This window comes from Hippopotamus amphibius, chromosome 12, assembly GCF_030028045.1.
Source record: "Hippopotamus amphibius kiboko isolate mHipAmp2 chromosome 12, mHipAmp2.hap2, whole genome shotgun sequence".
NCBI lineage: Eukaryota > Metazoa > Chordata > Mammalia > Artiodactyla > Hippopotamidae > Hippopotamus > Hippopotamus amphibius.
Window position 1 is genome coordinate 31535255 of NC_080197.1, and position 19485 is coordinate 31554739.

The 19485-nt window shown below is 51.5% G+C and overlaps 4 protein-coding genes across 13 annotated transcripts in view; 3 read left to right on the forward strand and 1 right to left on the reverse strand.

The window, feature by feature from the left end:
- PTPRA (protein tyrosine phosphatase receptor type A) overlaps positions 1-6438 on the forward strand; it is a 164554-nt gene extending 158116 nt beyond the window's left edge. For all 10 annotated transcript variants that reach the window (XM_057700859.1, XM_057700861.1, XM_057700862.1 and 7 more), the window contains 2 exons: positions 5019-5154; positions 5807-6438. In XM_057700859.1, the coding sequence (XP_057556842.1) occupies positions 5019-5154; positions 5807-5881 (211 nt within the window). In that variant the 3' untranslated portion in view covers positions 5882-6438. The remainder of the gene's footprint in view (positions 1-5018; positions 5155-5806) is intronic.
- Positions 273-1461, reverse strand: LOC130832529 (solute carrier family 35 member G1-like). Its single transcript, XM_057700868.1, is given in 2 exon segments — positions 273-696; positions 698-1461. Coding segments are annotated over 2 exon segments (1098 nt in total). The 5' UTR covers positions 1409-1461; the 3' UTR covers positions 273-309.
- A 5443-nt stretch (positions 6439-11881) lies between the features above and the next one.
- Positions 11882-12778, forward strand: LOC130833961 (progonadoliberin-2). Its single transcript, XM_057704080.1, has 3 exons — positions 11882-12065; positions 12203-12339; positions 12641-12778. Exons 1-3 carry the CDS (start codon positions 11882-11884, stop codon positions 12776-12778), a joined length of 459 nt encoding a protein of 152 aa, XP_057560063.1.
- A 671-nt stretch (positions 12779-13449) lies between these two features.
- Positions 13450-15392, forward strand: MRPS26 (mitochondrial ribosomal protein S26). The gene is made up of 4 exons (XM_057700796.1): positions 13450-13694; positions 13789-13935; positions 14033-14156; positions 14890-15392. The coding sequence occupies exons 1-4, from the start codon at positions 13483-13485 to the stop codon at positions 15022-15024; spliced, it is 618 nt and encodes a 205-aa protein (XP_057556779.1). The 5' UTR covers positions 13450-13482; the 3' UTR covers positions 15025-15392.
- Positions 15393-19485: the final 4093 nt, after the last annotated feature.

Here is a 19485-nt window from a genome sequence, read left to right on the forward strand (position 1 = left end):
GTCATAAAAAATTGTGCAGTTTTTCTTCAACTAATGATCTGTCCTCTGACCAACACCATCCCAACAACAAAATAAGTGAAAACCAAAACCAAAAAATAACTGACCAAAAAAAAAAAAAAAAATGCTACACCCAAGTGACTGGCTATCCTCAACTAATTAAAGACATACCATATTCAAAAATGGTACTTTAATTATAAAATTTTTTAAATCAATGAAGTAAATGCAGATTTTCCAGGTGTGTATGTGTGTGGTGTGTCTGAACTGGGTGGTGGTGTACTTTTAAAAACTACACATTTCAGCAAGGACGCTTTATTTGGAACTCTGGTACCACTTACGAATGGCCGCTCCAATGCTACTGGCTACTACGCATAGAGAGCCACCCACTGTCCACCACGATGGCACATCATGAAAGAAAATAATCTGAAACATAAAAGCAAAGACCACATCCATAGTCTTCATTAATGCTACCAGCCCTGCTTTTTCTATTTGAATGGCTTTTGTGAGAAACACCTGACCTCCCAAACCGAACAGCCCAATTAGTATGAGAAATAACCTGTCCATCCCACAGCGTGGCAGACTCCATTGTCCTAATATAAAAAGGGCAATGACTCACTCGATGAGGCCAGCTACTACATAATACCAAATGCTCAACATGTAGTCCACAGATGTCCCTATTTTCCTTAGGATAACTAGAGTTCACGGCAGCAAACACAGCGTGCGCGAGTGCTGCGAAAGCTCCCTTCAGGTGAAGTGAATAGTCTTTATCCGTCTCCACGACTTCGGAACCAAACAAAAACGGTGGCCTCACAATAAGGATCACTCCGGTGATTGTGAATGAGGTGAAGAGAGCGTCCCAAAGGCTACATTTTTCCTTGAGAAATATGCAAGCAATTATAGATGTAAACACTGGACAGCTAAATGAGATAACCGTGGCATCTGCGAGGGACGTTGACTGGTAGGCGTAGTACAAAAGGATCATGGCACTAGAACCAAGGATTCCTCTGGAAACGAGGAAGATTCGTTGACCTTTGGGGCCTATAAACCCAGTTTTTCTGTATATTAAGCAAGGGGTAATGATTAGCAATTGGAACAGACACCGGAATGCACTAATTTCTGCAGCGTGGATGTCTTGCACTTTTTTAACAAATAAAGAGCCCACTGAGAAAAGGAACGCAGACAATAATGTGTAAAACAAGCCAAGTCCAGGACAGGGTGCTTTCTTCTCGGCTTCCTGCTGCGCGCGCGAGCCGCACGGCGAGGAAGGGCACTGCCAGCACCCGCCGGGGCCGGGCGTCTCCACTACTTCGGCGGCCGCCGGCTCGCGCTTGGAGCCTGAGAGCGGGGTGTCCATCAGCGGCAGCCCGGAATCCAGCCGCTTGACGGCCCCGGTGTCCTCCACGGGCGGCATCGCGCGGCGCGCGCTCTCCCCGCGGCCGCCGCGGCGTCTGGCGTCGGCAGCCGCGGCTCCCCGGCTCCAGTAAATCATTTTTAAAAATGTTTTTAAGAAGAAAAAGTGGCAATGTACATCAGCTAATACGAATGGAGAGTAAACATAAAAAGATGCTAATCCTTATTAGCAATATGAGAAATGAGGATGAAAACTAAAACATGGCTTTTTGTCCACTGGATTGGCAAATTAAAAGGATTCCTTGACCTACAAAAATAAACACTTCCTTGCCCACACTTTTAAATCTCATGTTCCTCTCTCCCTTGGTCACCTTCTCTTGGCAAACCCCATGATCTCTAGCTACCCTGCACCATGCAGCTGAATATGGCTAAAGAAAATCAGCATGTTGCAAGCCTCATTTTACATTCCTGATGACTTCATGGTTGGCCATTAGTGCTGCCCTGCAGTCCTTCTGCACCTCCCACTCTTCCAGACCAGGGCTAGGACCAACTCTGGCCTGCCACATTGTTTTGTGGGGGCCTGCAAGATAGGACTTGTGTTTACATTTTTTTAATTTTTTCAAAAATCAAAAGAATATTTCATGACATGAAAATTACATGAAATTCAAGTTTGTGTTTGTATATAAGGTTTTATTGGAACACGGCTATGCTTATATATTAGTTGTGGCTGCTGTCCTGCTCCAGCAGCAGAATTGAGACCATACGTGGTACTCTTACCACCTCACACTGCTGCCCAGCACCCAAGCACAACTTGACTCGGTCTCTTCCCAACAAAACCTCAGATATTTTCTATTTGATCTTTTACAGAAAAGTCTGCCAGCCTTTGTCCTGGATGATCATTTCATCCTCCTCTCAAACCTCAAACCTCCAATACCTCTCCCATCCTCATATTTAAAAGACGGCCATGTTTTTTTTTTTTTGCCTAGGAAAAGAGAAGCAATCAGAGTTTCCACTTGCTCTTACCACAGTAGCTCCCCATCTACCTGCATTAGTGCTATGGACCCTGCATCCCTCCTGTTCAGTGGAGTTGTCTGACCTCTCTCTGAAGCCAGCCACATTAGTCCTCTATTGCTGTGTAATAATATTACCACAAACACATTTATCTTGCAGTCTTTATGGTTAGGAGTCTGAGCACATCTTAGCTGAGTCCTGTGCTTCAGGGTCTCACAAGGCTGCAGTCAAGGTGTTGATCAGGGCCGTGGTCCCATCTGAGGCTCGACTGGGGAAGGATCCACTTCTGCGCTCACTTGGTTGTTGGTAGCATTCACTTCCTCGTGAAATTTTGTATTTTGAAGTTCGTTGCCACGTGGACCTTCCCAGCATGGGTGCTTGCTTCTTGCAAGCCAGCAGAGAGTACTTCCTTTACAAGACAGACATTATGATCCACATAACATAATCACATACGTATAATTGTATACACTCCATCACCCTTGCTGTATTCTGTTGGTTAGAAGCACGTCATAAGTCCTGCCCACACTCAAGGGGAGGGGATCACACAAGTAAGTGAACACCAGGAGGCAGGGTCTAGGGAGTCAAGCTAAAGTCTGCCACACCCATCCTCCACTTGGATACCAATTCCATCCTCTTTTGTCTCCTCAGGGACCTGGCTTCACTATGCTACATCATCAGGTTTTCCTCTGGATAACTACTATCTTCATACAAATGTGCTATAAGTTCTCCCATCTTAATATTTTTAAAAACTTTTGCCTCCAATTCCCCTCCAGCTACCCTCTATTTCTCTGCTTTCCTTAATAGTAAAGTTTCTCAAAAGATTTGTTCATACTAACTCTCCTGTTCCTCGCCTCCCAGCCTCTCTTGAGCCCATTTCAGTTCACTGCCCACATATTCAGTTGCAGCTGCCCTGTGAGGGCCACCTGTGACCTTCACATTGCTGAGTCCAGTGATCACTTCTTAATCTCATTATCGTTGACTTTCATCAGCATTAGACACAATGGATCACTTGGTTCTCCATGGAATGCTTTCCGCATAGCTTTTTTCGGAGGTTTTTGTCCTCATTGGCTGTTCCTTCTCTGTCTCCTTTACTAATCCCTCCCCATCTGTAGTGGAGGGCCCAGTCCTTGGACCTCTGTCAACTGACAGTCACTCTTTTAGGTGGACTCATCCAATCTCCTGGCTTTAATACCAACTCCCACATCTTTATCACCAGTTCGCCCTCTCGCCTCAACTCCAGATTTGTATATCCAGGTACCTACTCAACATTTCCACTTGGCCTCTTCAGTTTGAAGAGGATTTCTGGTCTTTTTTTTCCAACCCTACTGTTTCACAGCCTTCCCCACATCAATAAGTGGTATTTCACTTAACTCAGGTAACAAGCCTGGAAGCATTCTTTTTCTCATCCGTGCATGTCTGTTCTACCTGCAAAATAATTTCAGAATCAAGTGTTTATCACTCCCTCCACGATGGTCCTCTGTCCAGGCCACCATGCTCTCTCCTCAGTAACTGTACTGGCCTCACTGATTTCCCTGCTCCCACCCTTCCTCCTGTAGTTTGTTCTCAACACAGCAGCCTAAGAGCTCCTTTTAAAACTTCCATCAGACCACATCACTCCTTTACTCAGAATCCTAACACTGGCTCACAAGGTCCAGCGTGCCTGAGGGCTCCTTGCCCAGGCCAGGCAGGGAGTGCACTGGGAGCCTGGCTGCCTCCCTGAGGGCCCTGACCTTACCCCACGCACTTCCCTCCCTCCCTCCCTCCCTCAGATGCAGCTACACTAGCTTCAGCACCTAGACACACTCCCGCCTCGCACCTGAGATGCTCATTTCCAGGGACCTTGTCCTCACCTTCTCAGGGTCTCTGCTCACATGGCACCTATTAGAGAGCCTTCCTTGACCACCCTGTTCACACTGCCTAGAACTGTTGTTTTCTTTTTCCTTCTCATACTGCATATGTTATTGTCTGGGGGTACTGCTACCCGCCACAGTCCCTCCACTCAGTAAGGGTCTGGTCATGACACATTCAACAGGTGGACAGTGTCAACGTGAGAGTCTGGATTCCTGGGATTTAGGAGGAGATTCAGCAACCATACAGCAGTGCAGAGGGGCAGGAAAGAGGGGCCAGAACTCTTGACATGAATGAGTAGCAGGTCAGGGCCTTTCAGGCTTGTTTTTGGGGTTTTTTTGTTTTCTTCATTTGTGTTTTGGCCGCACCAGGCAGCATGTGGGATCTTAGTTCCCTGACCTAGGATCGAACCCATGCACTCAGCATTGAGAGTGCAGGGTCCTAACCACTGGACAGCCAGGGAATTCCCCGCCCCTGCTGCCATCCCCGTGCCCCCACCCCCACCCCCTGGCCGGCTTGTTTGTAGGTGGACAGTGAAGCCTCAGTGCTGGGGGTGGCAGGGAAGTTCTCCATCACTGCCCCACAAATGAGCCCCTCAGCAAGCAGAATGGGCCATGCAAGAAAGGCAGCAGGGGTGCGCCCACCGCCCCAGAGCTGTGTGAGTTCCTGCCCCCACCCCCAGCAGCTCCACTAGACGACTGACCTTCCCAGGAGCACCAGCCTCAGCTTTTATCTACCCATTGTCACTGTCACCCGCCTCCTTGGCACGAAGGGCCATTGCAGGTGTGATAAGTGTATCTGCTTTGTTACAGTGCGGGGGCAGGACGGACAGGGACCTTCTGTGCCCTAAGCACAGTCCTGGAACGGGTGAAAGCGGAGGGGATTTTGGATGTCTTCCAGACCGTCAAGAGCCTGCGGCTGCAGAGGCCACACATGGTCCAGACACTGGTATGCTACCCTGCATATTTATCCATGCCACCACACCATCTGCAGCCCCTCTCTGCCAGAGCCAGCTCAGGAGGGGGCTATTCTGAGGGGCCCATCTGGTAGTCAGAAGACTTGTAACCACACACTCATCCTTCCTCAGGGTGCCTCAGACAAACAGAATGAGCTTTGGGAGGCAGGGCAGCAGTGGGGGCATAGCCTAGCCCCACACTAGTGAGAGATGCGAGTGGCCTCTCTGAAGGCTAGAAGAGGGTGCCCAGGTGCCCCACAGGGCTCTTCACTTCCCCATGGGTCCGGGGTGGGGAAGACTCAGGAGTACCTCCTCTCCTCTCCTCAGACTTCCTTTCATCAGGTCTCCTGACAGCCTAGATGACCAGGAACCACCGCGTATGGGGACAGACATGAGCTCATGTCTGACCTCTGCAGGCCTAGGACCTGCACGTCTGGTCGCTGCTGTCTGTAGAAGGTGGCTGCACTCAGCCCAGAGGGGAATGCTGTCAGAACTCTGGCAGGCAGATCAGGGCTCAGGTGGAAAACCAAAACCATTCATTTCCTCTTAACTTTCCATTTTTTTTTTAAATGGGTTTGTCAGGAGCTGCAGGTACGTTGTCCTCTTCAGTAACCCTGGCCTCTTTCCCCACCTTTCACTCCTTAGGAACAGTATGAATTCTGCTACAAGGTGGTGCAGGAATATATTGACGCGTTCTCAGATTATGCCAACTTCAAGTGAGAGGCGATGCAGCCTCATGGACAGGAGAATTGCCTTTAATATTTTGTAATATTCTGTTTTGTTAATATACCCAAAATTGTGTATATATCTTACAACTGTTTTAGAAATTGGTACATAGGCTTCTATTACCTATTAGGTGGAGATTTTATATGTAAATGTGTTAGCACTGATAGTCCTTTTCCAATGTTTTATTGGGGAATTAAATAGTGTGATGTTTGGATTGATATCATGAAATCCTCTGCCTGGAAATTGGGCTCTATTGTTCTTTGGTTTATACATCCTTTCCTAAAGAAGAAACACCAAACTCATCCCAGGTAGTTAGGCATTAACTAAGAAAAAAAGCACAAAGTTATCAGAGATCTTGAGGAAATTGGTTGTCCCAGTGCCCCTAGTTCAGACCGCTGTCCCCTCCCAGCTCTGTAAATAATCTCTCCCCTCTCCACCCTTGCCCCCCTTCTCATACCACCCACATCCCACCATGGCAAGTAAAGGGACCAGAGTGGTATCCCTGGCACCACACTAGGGATTATCAGGTAATAAAAGCTTTGACTCCCTGAGGAAATGTCTCTCCCTTTGTCTGGGGTGGGGCAGTCATACCAGGGCTGGGGTTCTCCTAGGCCCCTCCTGGCCCTGCTGTTACTGTTCTGTCTTAGCTGGCTGTAGAGAGGGCACAGTCTTCCTTACTCCTCCTTTCCGACAAACACAGCCCCTCTAGCTCTTAGGTAGTTGCCAGGACCCCTCTTTCACTCCCAGCATATCTTTGGTGCAGTGGTCCTAGCCAGCCTTGCTTCCTGGGGAAGATGGCCAGGGTCCTCTAAGTGCAGGGGCATGGAGGAGAGAGGGGTGGCTTGGCTTTCAGCTTTGGGTCAGTTTGACCTCTCCAGTCCTTGGTGCTTTGCTGCAGAACTATCTGGATCATGTTGATCTGTCCAGAGTAAGTGTTTATATCTACATTTACTATGTTAAACAGCTTCCATTTCCTTTCATATCCGTCCTCATTTCCAGGATTTTTATGTGGAAGTATCTCAGATCCAGAGGCCAGGATGGTGGGAGTCTTAGATCCCAACTGGATTTCAAGCCTAACATGTTAGAGTGTCTTATATAAGGTAGATGTTCATTTATTTTTTCACGTAACAGTCTGCCCGGTCCAGAGACCCAGTATCCTCCATCTCATGGTCCCAGTGTCCCTTAGGATGTTGTTCTCACCCTCATGGTTGAGGTCGCTGTCTTTTCCCATGGAGAAGCAAAAAAAGCATGGGCAAGCAATTTCATTTTTAAGGACATGAAGCAAAAGTTGTGCTTTTCACTTCTACTCATACCCCATTGGCTAAAACCTAGTCATAAAACCACACTGAGGGACTTCCCTGGTGGCACAATGGTTAAGAATCCACCTGCTAATGCCAGGGACACAGGTTCAATCCCTGGGCCGGGAAGATCCCACATGCCACGGAGCAAATAAGCCTGTGTGCCACAACTGCTGAGCCCACATGCCACAACTACTGAAGCCCCCACACCTGAAGCCCATGCTCTGCAGCAGGAGAGGCCACCGCACTGAGAAGCCTGCGCACCGCAACCAGGAGTAGCCCCCACTTGCCACAACTAAAGAAAGCCCGCACGCAGCAACAAAAACCCAACAGAGCCAAAAGATTAAAATAAATAAATAATTAAATTTTTAAAAAGGACCACGCTGAGCTACAAAGGGTGCTGGGAAATTTAGTCTTCAGTTGAGGGCACAGCTGGGAGGGTGTGTCTGTTCATGGCCTCCGCTACTCATGATCAGCCCATCACAGGAACAGGAGAGGAAACTAGTTGCCATGACTGTCAGTGCAGGGCTGAGAGAGTCTTGCAGCCCCCGGGACCTTTCTTGAGGCTCAGGGGCTGGTCCTGGACACGTTGGGGGCTGTCAGGAGTGAGAGGTGGCACCCCAGGCTGGCCCGTGGAAGCATGCTCCGAGATCAGTGCTGCCGTGCTTGCCGGAGGAGGTAGGGCTTGAACTGCACCAAGGGATGCTAGAAGTTTAGGTGAGTGAAAAGGAGGAAAGATTAGCAGAGCAGAATTACAGAGGGCCTCAGATGCCAAGCAGAGATGCAGTGCCTCCAAGATAGAAGCCAAGTTCTGCACCACAGAGGATGTCTGCAGGAAGCAGGGGAGGCACGATAGACCACCTTCTGGAAGCTGGCAAGAGGTGAGTAATGTAAGTCAGTAGATGTAGTCTGGTCCTTCTGTAGGAACCAAGGAGCTGCAAGGGGCAATAAACTCAAAAGTCAGTAGGTTTAAAAGAAGCTTGGATAAATTAAGCAAAGACAAAATCTAAAGAATTTCTGGTGAGGGGTGCCATGCTTGGGAAGGAAACTCCGTCTCCTTTGCAAGCTACCTATTGGTGCCTCTGTGTGACCACGTCCAGGCAGATGAAGGAGGGCAGGACTGGGGTCAGCAAGCCATGCAGCAAACACATCCCCTGGTTGCTAAACAGACATTTTTTTTTTAAGCTCTTCTTTGGAGTGTAATTGCTTTACACTATTGTGACAATTCTTGCTGTACAACAGAGTGAATCAGCTGTATTTATACATGTATCCCCTCCCTCCCGCGACTCCCTCCTACCCTCCCTGTCCCAGCCCTCGAAGTCATCACCCATCATTGAGTTGATCTCCCTCTGTTATACAGCAGCTTCCCACTAGTTAACTGTTTTACATTTGGTCGTGTATATATGTAAACAGACATCTTTAAGCAGGAATTATCCCAGCTCTCTGCTCCCCTTCTTTCCCTCAGTTTGTAGGTATGGCTCACCACTCCCTCTTTACCTCTTTCTTTTCCTGTATTATTCAAGGCTCCCATGGTGTCAAGAGACATAAACCTGACAGGCTCAAAGGGAAGTATATTGAGGCTCACGTGGCACAACTGTGTGGGAGGGGCAGGGGAGACCGCGTCATCTAGTGCCCACCCCTTAGTAAGCTGTGACCGTGCCCACTGCACACCCAGACCTCTGGGGCCTGCCACACTCGCAGAGACCTCACTTCATCAAATTGTCTCTGTCCTGGGTGTTCATCCTTCACCCCCACCCAGCCAAGATGCTTATCTTTCATAAAAAAAGAAAGAAAACCACTTCCCCCAGGCCTAACTTCTTCCATTCCCACATATTCCTTTTTTACCCCTTCATCCTCGGTGCTGAGCCGCAAGAATCTGTCTCCCTGTCCACTAGCCACCCCTCCTTGGTGTAGTGACTGCCTCCTGACTTTGATCCTCACTGTAGCTTTTCCTCCACAGCCCCCTTCCTCAGAGATCAGGCATTCCTGCAGTCTGTATGTTGTTGGACCCTCAGCCCTCCTCCCAACCTGAGCTCCCGTCCACACATCCTGTTCACTGCTGTGACTCCACAGGATGGCTCAGAGGTACCAGTCTCAGGCTCCCCACACCCAGGGGTTTGCCCTGTCTCCAGAGCCCACTGCCCTTTTGTGCAGCCTCCAGCATTCTCTGCCCCCATTACCTGTCCCAGCCCTACTCCCACTGAGCACCAAACCCACAGACCCGCCCTCCACAGATCCCACCATAGCTACTGTGTTGGCTTTTCTCCATTTTGTTCCTTACCCTGCAGCACCCACTGCAGCCCTGTTGCCAGGACTCTAGCTAACTCTCCATCCTTTGCCCAGACCACCTGCTCAGGGGGGTGTGCCCCTCTGTGCTCCTGTAGCACCTGAGTATTCAACTCGAAAACTCTGCTTTCCCGACTGAAAGTCTAGCAGCCCCCAGACTGGAATAATGTGGCCTCAAGGCTGAGTGTGAGTTAGAGCTCAATGATGAACAAATGGCTTTCTGTGTCCTGCTGAGAGGGATATGAGGATGAATTCCAGAGTTTATAATCTGGAAGGGGAAAGCAAATATCCTGAAAGGCTAACTATGTAGCCAGAAAGAAAGGGACCAGAGCTTCCCCTGAGAAGCTTAGTTCTTGTTTGGATTTTTTCAGGAAAAACCACAGTCAAATTACAGAAAAAATAAAAGCACCCCATTCCTCTTTTAAAATAAACACCAGGGCCTTTGAATAAAACATTCTGTAAACCCAAACCAGAACTAAGCTAGTTTACTGAACTCAAAGAATCATCTTCACTAAACCACAAAGCAAATATTTTCCTTAAAATTACTTGGTTAACCAGTACATAAAGGGACAAAATTTGTTTCCCAAGACAGTTTAACTGATCATACAGCCCAAATATTCATTTCAAGTAAGTCAGTTTGGAAATTCACTCTTGCCCCCTTGCCTGGGCATCTGAAGTCCAGGTTCCCATGATGTCATCTCCCCCATCTTTGCCACAGGATTTGACGCACCTGCTCTCCCAGTGACTGGCCACTGCAATACCCAGCCTGACCCTGCCCTTGCACTTGCTGTTCAAATTGCTGTCTAAAGGCAGAGATTGGCTATTAACCCTATAAACTGGCCTCTGCCCCCAAGAGGTTGGTGGCTGGCCGGCGGAAAGCTGAGCTGACGCAGGCTAAGGCAGGAGCCTGTTCTAGCATTCCAGGGCAGCTGTGCCCAAACCCGTGAATGGTCCTGGGTTGAGTACAGGATGAGGAGGGTTTGGAACCTTGAGGAACAAAATTATTCCTACTCCCTTCGGATAGACCCACAGAGGCTGCACTGCCCCCTTCACTGGGCTGCCTGTCAGGGCCCTACTTGGAGGAAAGAGAGGCCACCTGTGGGGTTGCTATGCCCCACCCAAACCTACTTCCACCTGGAGTGACCCAGTCCTGGTGCCCAGGTGTGTAGATGAAGACCATTCCACCCAACCCGTTTTACAGGTGAGCACAAAAGCTTTCGGGAAGGGTGGTCATAGCTCTCCCCAGGCTTCTTAACAGGCTGCTAGGCTGCTCACTCTTAGGCCCCCACTTTTCTACCAGGGAAAGCCCTGAGCTGGGTGGGACTCAGGGAGACCCCAGGCATTGCCTCTCCTAGGGCCATAATTTGGGGTATCAGAGAGGGCTGTGAGGGCTTTCTAGACCTAAGGGCAGGAGCTTGGGAATGCAGCCAGGGACGTAGATAGATGAGACTTCAGGGGCACAGGCCAGGCTGAAACAGGAGTCCCGTAACTTCAGATCCCTGGGAAGATGGGAGGAGGAGGCATCTGTCTGGTGACCCCCGGGCCAGCAGCTGAACATACACTGGAAAGGGAAGGGGGTTGGTAGTGAGCTGCACCCCTCCCCCCTTAAGACGTCATTGGCATCTGTGGGCCCAGAGCAGGGGGTGATCCATAAATCTCAGGGCTGGCTGGCTGGGTTCCGCTGCTGCCTGGAGCAGCCACCTCAAAGGAGCCACTTCATCTACAGCTCTCCCTCGGTGAGTGAAGAGGCTGCCCCTCCCAAAGGCTGGGGCTCTAGGATGGAGCTCTATTCTGGGTGCATGGCACTCTGCTCCCCTTTCCCCTCCCAAGTCCCTCTACCCCTGACCCATGCCCAGAAGAGCCCCCTTTCCCTCATCTCTCCCCAATAACACCATTCCTGCACCTGCTGCTCCTAGCATGGGAGGGACAAGGGTAGAAGCACTTACCCTGTAACCACCACACATCCATTCCACATCCCCAACTGCCATGAAAGAGAGATAGCAACTTGTACGGAAAAGGGGCTGAGGGCCTGCCCATCAGATCCCCCAGCACTGGATGCCCCAAATGCCCCCACACTGCTGCTTGTCTCAGACAACTCCCCTGTTCCCCTCTCCAACCTTCTCTCACTTCTGGGATCCCTGAGGGAAGAAATGGTAGGGCTGCCCTACTGGGGAGGGCCCTCAGCTGGCAAAGCTTGGAGCCTCTGTGCCCCAGGGGTGCTGGGAGGTGGCTAGTTGCCAGGAGCCCTCAGAGTCCGGATCCCTGTAGTTCTGGGCTAAGGGGCAACAGCAGAAGAGAAAAGAACATTAGGAGACACTAAAGCTGCCCCTGAAGTGCCAGTTGTCCAAGGGGACCCTGGAGTAAGAGGAAGGGGTATGTACGGGAGTGTCAGACTCCTTGAGTACTGTCCATGGTCCATGGGAGCAGCCCTGCCATGGCCAGCTTTGGGCTATGCCTCCTGCTGCTGCTGCTGCTGCTGCTGACCACCCACCCTGGACCCTCGAAGGCTCAGCACTGGTCCCACGGCTCGTACCCTGGAGGAAATCGAGCCTCCAGCTCACCCCAGAACCCCCAACATACTCCTGGGCCCCCAGGTGGGTTGAAGGGTCTCCCCACCCTAAATGAGAAAGTGCTGGCTGGGCTCTTTTGCCTACTTTGAGCCTTGGGTAGAGGTGGGGAGGGCACGCTGCAGCCTCGGTTCCCTTCTATGGAAGGGTTCTGGGCACTGCAGCTCACAGCCCAGGCCAAACTGCCCACAGCCTCCCAAGCAATGTTCTGGCTCCCCATGAGGACAGTGTGCCCAGGTTGAACAGGACCATGGACCGGTGGCTCCTCCGCGGGAAGCAGCACCTGGCGGAGACCCTGCTGGTAAGTAGAGGGAAATGCCCCCAGCATTGGCCACTAGGGGCTAGCTGAGACCTGGGGGGGTGCGGGTGGAGGTGGAATGATACAACACTAAGATGCCCCCTGGCACAGCTAACTGTTGGTGCCGTCTGCTCTCCGGTATCCCAGAATTCTAGACAATTTATGATGAGATACTATCTTGGATTAAAGGGAAGTAGAAGGATGTAACTGTACTAAAAACCTCCATAAATAAGATATTGGCGGCAGTGAGGTCCCCCCCAGGCTTCTGGACAGCCATTGTGGCTCAAGGTGGGCCGACCCACAGCCAGTGGAAAGAGGTGAGGGGTGCGACCTCACACTCTGCAGCAGGGTCGCCGATAACCAGGTGGTCATTGATATGTGTCCTGGGAATGACTCAGTGATTGCAGAGCTCCCCAAGGCCAACAGCGGAAGACAGGTGTAGGGAGATGGTTTATTATTTTGCAAACTGTATTTTAAAGTGCACCAGGGGAGCACGGGAACTAAAGCAGAAAGTGTAAATGCCTATAAAGCAAAACCTTAACGCCTAACTTAAGTCGGTGTGAGCTCAGGTTTTTACATAACAGGTGGGCAACGCACGCACGCCCAATGAGCTAGAGAGCCCGCACGCTGGGTCCTCTAGGAGGCGAGGGGGCGGCCGCAGGACGTGGGAGCCGCCACACTGGCCGCCGGCCGATCCTGCGCGGCGAGGCCACATCGGGAGAGAGGAGAAAGGGGAGAGGAGGGGGCGGGTAAGGCCGCAGCTCGGCGGTCAGACGACCAGGTAGAATGACCGCCCCCTTCTCCCGCAGACCCGACCGCGAGCGCCGCGCCCCGCTGCCCTCCAATAAAGGGGTGAGGTCCCTGAAGTCGTTGCCCCGAGTTCTCTCCTTTGTCCCCTCCCTCTCCCACCCCCACTGAGGCCATGCCCCGGGCGGGGGCTGGAGGCATGCGGGCCGGGGACGCGGGGCGGCATGCGGCCCCGCAGGGAGCACACAGCTAGCGTGCGGGGAGCGGGGACGGACGCAGACACCCCCCGGCTCCAGAGGGTGGGGCCGAGCCCGCGGACTACGCGTCCCGTGGGGCCCCGCGCCCACTTCCGGGCTCCCGTGACGCCCTGCGGCGCGCCGGGCGCCGGGCGGTGTCGCCATGCTCCGCGCGCTGACCGGCCTGGGCGCGCGGCCCGCGGGCCGGCCCCCAGCCCCTCTTCTGCTGCCCGCGCGCGGCCGCAAGACCCGCCACGACCCGCCGGCCAAGTCCAAGATCGGGCGCGTGGCGACCCCGCCCGCGGTGGACCCTGCGGAGTTCTTCGTGCTGACGGAGCGTTACCGGCAGTACCGCCAGACGGTGCGCGCCCTCAGGTGTGTGTGACGGAGGGGGAGGCGGCGCCGTCCGGCGTGTGTGTTAGGGCGGGCGGGCGAGGAGAGTGCCGACCTTGGGCGCGTCTCCGCCCAGGGGGGAGTTCGTGTCCGAGGTGCGCAGGAAGGTGCACGAGGCCCGGGCCGGGGTCCTGGCAGAGCGCAAGGCGCTGGAGGACGCCGCTGAGCACCGCAAGCTGATGGCCTGGAACCAGGCGGAGAACCAGCGGCTGCACGAGCTGCGGTGAGTGGGGCGGGGGGTGGGGTGGGGCGGGGCGGGGCCGCCTCGCCGTCTCGGGGACACCCAGCCACGCTCAACCTCGGCCCCGCACCCCTCCCAGGATGGCCAGGCTGCGGCAGGAGGCGCGGGAGCAGGAGCGGCGGCAGGCGGAGGAGGAGGCCCAGCAGGCCCGAGAGGCGCAGGCCTGGACGCAGCTCAAGGAGCGCGAAGTGTTGCAGCTGCAGGTGGGCCGCGTCTCCAGGGTGGGGCTGCAGGCCCGGTACTCCGCCGGGACGGCGCGTGCTGCGCGCAGCGAGGTGGGGGAGGTGGGGCCCCGGCTACGTGCAGAGCGGGGAGAGTACCCTTGAGTGTTGAGAGGGGGTTAGCAGGTGAGGATTTGGGAGAGGAGGCGTGCAGGGCGAGTGCCTGTCAGGAGCGAAGACCCAGAGGTGAGAGTAGACACTGCAGTGTTCACGTGGCTAGCCAGTGTCTTTGAGACAGGCCCCCGCGTTGTTCCCCAAAGAGTTTATATTTTCCCCTGAGGGTGAGAAAGTCACCGAAGGGTTAAACGTTTTGGCCTGGGATGGCAGGTGTGAGACTTAAAAGCCGGGAGACCAGTTAGAAGTGAACTAGCGAGAAAGGATGAGGCTTGAATTAAAGTAATAGAGGGAGAAGGATAGTTTGAGAGATTGAGTGAACTAGGCAACATTGAGAGACGATTCCGCCCAGTGAATTGTCACAGCTGGTGTTCCTGGCTTTTAGCCCAGGTGTCCAGGGGATGGATGATTGCCTAAGAAAACTGAATGTGGCAAAGCTGCCTCATGTTCTTCCACTGGAAGGTCAGAGGGGCGCTCAGAGAAGACCTGGGCTGCAGACATCTTTCCCACAGGAGAGCTGGAGCCCCTCCCTCAGTGGGGTAAAGGCCAGCAAGCATGTTCTGGGGGGCTCCCATTCAGCTGGCCTTTTCTCTTCCAATAGGAGGAGGCAAAAAATTTCATCACCCGAGAGAACCTGGATGCGCGAGTGGAAGAAGCGTTGGACTCCCCCAAGAGCTACAACTGGGCCGTCACCAGAGAGGGGCTGGTGGTCAGGCCAGAGCACAAGGGCTCCTGAGGGCCCAGTACGGACAGTGCCCACCCAGGGACCATGGGGGGAGGGGAGTTGGGCCAGATGTGGAATAAAGCAGTTGGTGTTTCTTATGAAGGAGGAGGCTCTGCCTATTCCAATGCAGCCTTCACTTTTGGGCCTCAGCGCCCACAACTTGGTCAGAAACTCCACACACACAGTGCCCTGTTTTGCACCCACGTACAACTCTCAGCAAAGCACCAGACCTTAGAAGTTTCATCTCACAGAGAAGCATAATCCCCTCGGCAGCCAGGTCATCTCCTGAGTATCCTCAAGGTCATTGGTTGGCCTATTGCAGTCCTTGGGCCAAATCTGGCCTGTTGCTTTATTTTGTAAATAAAGTGTATTGGAACACAGCCACACCCATTCATTGACTGCTTTCACACTACAATGGCAGAGATGAGTAGGTGCAACAGAGACCTTATGACTCGCCAAGTCTAAAATATTGTTATATGACTTTTTTTAAATTGAAATATAGTTGACTTACAATGTTGTGTTAGTTTCTATTTTTTAGATTCCTATTATCGGTTATTACAATATAATGAATATAGTTCCTTGTGCTATACAGTAGGTCCTTGTTGGTTATGTGTTTTACATATAGTAATGTGTATATTTTTAATTACAAACTCCCTGCGCCCCCCCTCCCCCACCCCCACCCCAATCATATAACTTTTTTTGGAGGGGCCACACCATGCAGCATGTGGAGCTTCCCCTGCCAGGGATCAAACCTGTGCCCCCTGCAGTGGAAGTGTGGAATCTTAACCACTGGAGCCCCAGGGAAGTCCTTTATGACTTCTTACAGAAGTTTGCTGACCCCTGATCTAGGACTTCCAGCCTCCAGCCAGGAGCAGTTATCATCTAGTAACTGAGCCACAAAGTAACCATTGGCCAAAGACCTGTTTCTGCTTGACCCTGAGTTTTGCTGGCCAGGGTCTGGTGTGCCCAAGACACAGAAGGCAAGAAGACCCCATTTCTTCTAGTCACCCGCTCCACCCTTGGCCTCAGAGACCCACATTTACCCTGGCAGTGCCAGCTTCCTTGGACTACATACCAGATTGGTGCTGGCAGAGGCTTGGTTGATCTTTATAAGGTCAGTATGGCTTGTCAAGCACTTGGAGCAAACCAGAAATACTTGTGATTAAAGTTCACGAGGTTGGATAAGCAAGCATACAAATCCACAGCCCTTACTCAGATGCATGCCTTCAAAGAGCATCCAGAATGAGGAAGAGACATGTTTCTCAGAGTCAGAGCTTATGTCTCTTTGCCACCATTCACTGAACCTTGCCTAGATACCACCAGAGGAAAAAACAGAATCCTAGCTTCTTTCCCTAACTCCCATATTGTAGATAGGGCCTGAGACCCTCAAGAAATGAAAACCTTTTAGGGAATATGGGCAACCCCTCACATCAGGTAGGGAAGCAAGTAATAGAGGTGCAAGCAGAGGGCCATGATTATCATTGTGCCTAGGCCCCAGCCCCATCAGGGCACTGCACCCTGAGGGCAGTGGCCTCCCTCCTCAGGGTGGTAATGGCTCTTCTCCCTGACACTGAGCCCAGGCACAGCACAGTGGAGTCCTTGATTTCAGGTGCTCAACATAATTTCTAGGGTGAGAGCTGATGGGCACATATTGTGGACCATGGATTATACCCACAGCCTTGGGCTTTGTTATGGTGAGGAATGGACCATCTGGTCCCCTGCAGAGGAAGCCTTTGGTGAGCTTTCACAGGGGGCATTGAGCCTATTTGGGGAAGTCCAGTTTCATTCTTGGCCAAGTCCCTGTTCCTCTGTCAGGATCCAGACAAACCATCCGTCTTCAGGTACAGGAAACAGTGTCATACCTTCTTGAAATTCTGTCTTTGGGCTGTTTTTCCTTCGCTAGTGTCCTGCATGGGTCTGTAATTCCTTAGCATTCACTGCTGATGCCAGCATGTCATGCAGAGCTACCTGTAAACCAAGCTTGAACATTTTTGTTCTCTACCCACAGCCATCTTACTGGTTTAGGCACAAATAGGCAGTTTAGTCATTTCAGGGTTAACTTGAGCCCAGTCCCATCTGTACCTGCATCTAATGCATTGTAGAGTGCTGCTAGGTGCCACGTAAGCTATCCAATCACACCCAGTCCAGGTTGCAGAGTTATGTGATGCCCCACAGAAGAATGCCTACTCTCCAGTAGAACCTTGATAGTTAACCTGATGGGCAATCTTGTTCAGAAACACCAGAGTCTCTTCTGATTCTCACCTCAAGTTCCGAATACAATGTGGATCTGCTACAGACAACTTGAGCTTGTACCTCCTAGAGAATCTTCTCTTGCTCGAGGCCCCACTTGTGGGTAGTAGATTTGAGGGCTACCCAATAAATGCATTTGGAGGGGCTTCCCTGGTGGTGCAGGGGTTAAGAGTCCGCCTGCCAATGCAGGAACACGGTTTGGTGCCCTGGTCCAGGAAGATCCCCATGCCTTGGAGCAACTAAGTCCATGTGCCACAACTACCAAGCCTGTGCTCTAGAGCCCATGAGCCACAACTACTGAGCCTGCGTGCCACAACTACTGAAGCCCATACGCCTAGAGCCCACGCTCCGCAACAAGAGAAGCCACCATAGTGAGAAGCCCATGCACCACAACAAAGGGTAACCCCCGCTCACTACCACTGGAGAAAGCCAGCACAGAGCAACAAAGACCCAACACAGCCAAAAATAAATAAATAAAATTAATTAATTTTAAAAATGCATTTGAAAAAAAATAAAAATGCATTTGGAGCACAATACCCAAATGTAAATGCTTTACCATGTAAAAGCATGGTAAAGGCCTACCATGCTTTGTGCACAATGGGGTAGAGAGGGTCAGGGACAAGTAGAAATTTGTGTTTCACTTGTGGTTTGAGGTATGCTGACCCCCGAGAACTTTGCTGAGTGAGCAATTTTTTCCCAGGATTTATGTCCCCAATCAAGCATAGGTGTTTTGGGACGTTCCCTGGCAGTCCAATGGTTAGGGCTTGGCGCTTTCACTGCTGTGGCCCAGGTTCAATCCTGGTTGGGGAACTAATATCCCGCAAGCCCCTGCAAGCTGTGCAGCATGGCCAGGAAAAAAAAAAGCGTAGGTGTTTTATCAAGACACCTGGGGTTCTTGCCCCTTCCATTTCTCTAGGAAAAACAGCATGACATCAGCGGGGTGGACCACCATCATGTCCTTGGGGTGGGTGGCCAGGGTCTTGGGGATTAGGTTGTGCAGAGTTATTCACCTCCTGGGCTGGGTTGTGGTGATATACTGCTGCCAGGGCACGGCATACTGCTAGTAGTAGTCCAAGAAGACAGAAAAAGAACGCATTTGCCACATGAATGGGGTGCTGGGTGCCTCCTCAATCTGTTCCGTCAAGGAGACAAGCTAGACCTAAAATCATTCCCCACATTCTTCCAGAATACTCCATATTTTCTGTGTGTATCCAATATTTCCTGAAATCTTTGGGAAAGTTCCCCCTGAACGTACCCTGTGGTTATTTACCTGACACAAGTACAGAAGTGAAGTAGACACCTAGGAAACAAGCCTAGCTGACTGCTGAAAGGAGGGCAATTCTGAATTCTGGCAGGTAGAGACAAGCTTGAAACTCTTTCCTCCCCAAATAGCAAATCAAAAGCAATATTTGCAATCCCAAATCCTGAGACAAGCAGGGATTCCTCTTGAGGGTGCTTCGATGACTATTTCTCAGTGCAGGTAAATGCATGAGCCGTAAATGTGAACATCCATGTCAAGAAACAACACTGGATAAATTCATAGTGCAGTTTACAAGGCCTTGAGATCAAGAACCTGTAAGGAAGAACACTGTACTGCCACAGGGCCCAATAAAGTGACATAAAGAAGGGTAGAACTGCATAAGCCCCACCCTCACCAGTACTCTACAGTGGCTCTGTGGGTCACTGATATCCAGTAATCTTCCACCATTCTTTGGACATTTTTCCCTTACTGAGGGAAATGTTATATTCACACTCATTTTTTTAATGCTGGCTCGTGCAGGAGAAGATGGTCTGAGAATGGGACACTGTGTCTGGGAAATCCGTAACAGGTATAAACATCAACCATAGCTAGTGCACCTTTGCCTGTCGCTGCCAGAGCCAAGCCCACAAGTGCTGGCTTGGAACTGTATGCCTGTGCAGGAAGGAACCCAGGAGCCACACCTATCTGCCTCCGCTGCTGCAGCTGCAGCTGCCAGAAGTGCCAGAAGCTGAGGGAAAATGTGGATTTGCCCTTGCTCTGGCCTTAAAAACAACTCTTTTGTCAGTGGCTCCTATGTTATGGTCATAATGGAAGCCAGCTGGCAAGGAAGGCTGCGAAGTGTGTGCAGGCCTCCAGCCTCCTGTGGAACTGAGAGCTGTGGCTGAATAACTGGTACAAACTGATGTTTTTAGAAGCACTGGTTCTCACAACTTAACAGTATTTAGAATGGGATAGGCAGAATT

Bases quoted from the DNA above. Each gene is read 5' to 3' on its own strand.
- LOC130833961 (XM_057704080.1), top strand. From the start codon at position 11,882: ATGGTCCATGGGAGCAGCCCTGCCATGGCCAGCTTTGGGCTATGCCTC. The intron at 12,066-12,202 runs GTGGGTTGAAGG...TGGGCACTGCAG, and splicing joins ACATACTCCTGGGCCCCCAG to CTCACAGCCCAGGCCAAACT. The intron at 12,340-12,640 runs GTAAGTAGAGGG...GCCGACCCACAG, and splicing joins ACCTGGCGGAGACCCTGCTG to CCAGTGGAAAGAGGTGAGGG.
- MRPS26 (XM_057700796.1), top strand. From the start codon at position 13,483: ATGCTCCGCGCGCTGACCGGCCTGGGCGCGCGGCCCGCGGGCCGGCCC. The intron at 13,695-13,788 runs GTGTGTGTGACG...GTCTCCGCCCAG, and splicing joins CAGACGGTGCGCGCCCTCAG to GGGGGAGTTCGTGTCCGAGG. The intron at 14,157-14,889 runs GTGGGCCGCGTC...CTCTTCCAATAG, and splicing joins GCGAAGTGTTGCAGCTGCAG to GAGGAGGCAAAAAATTTCAT.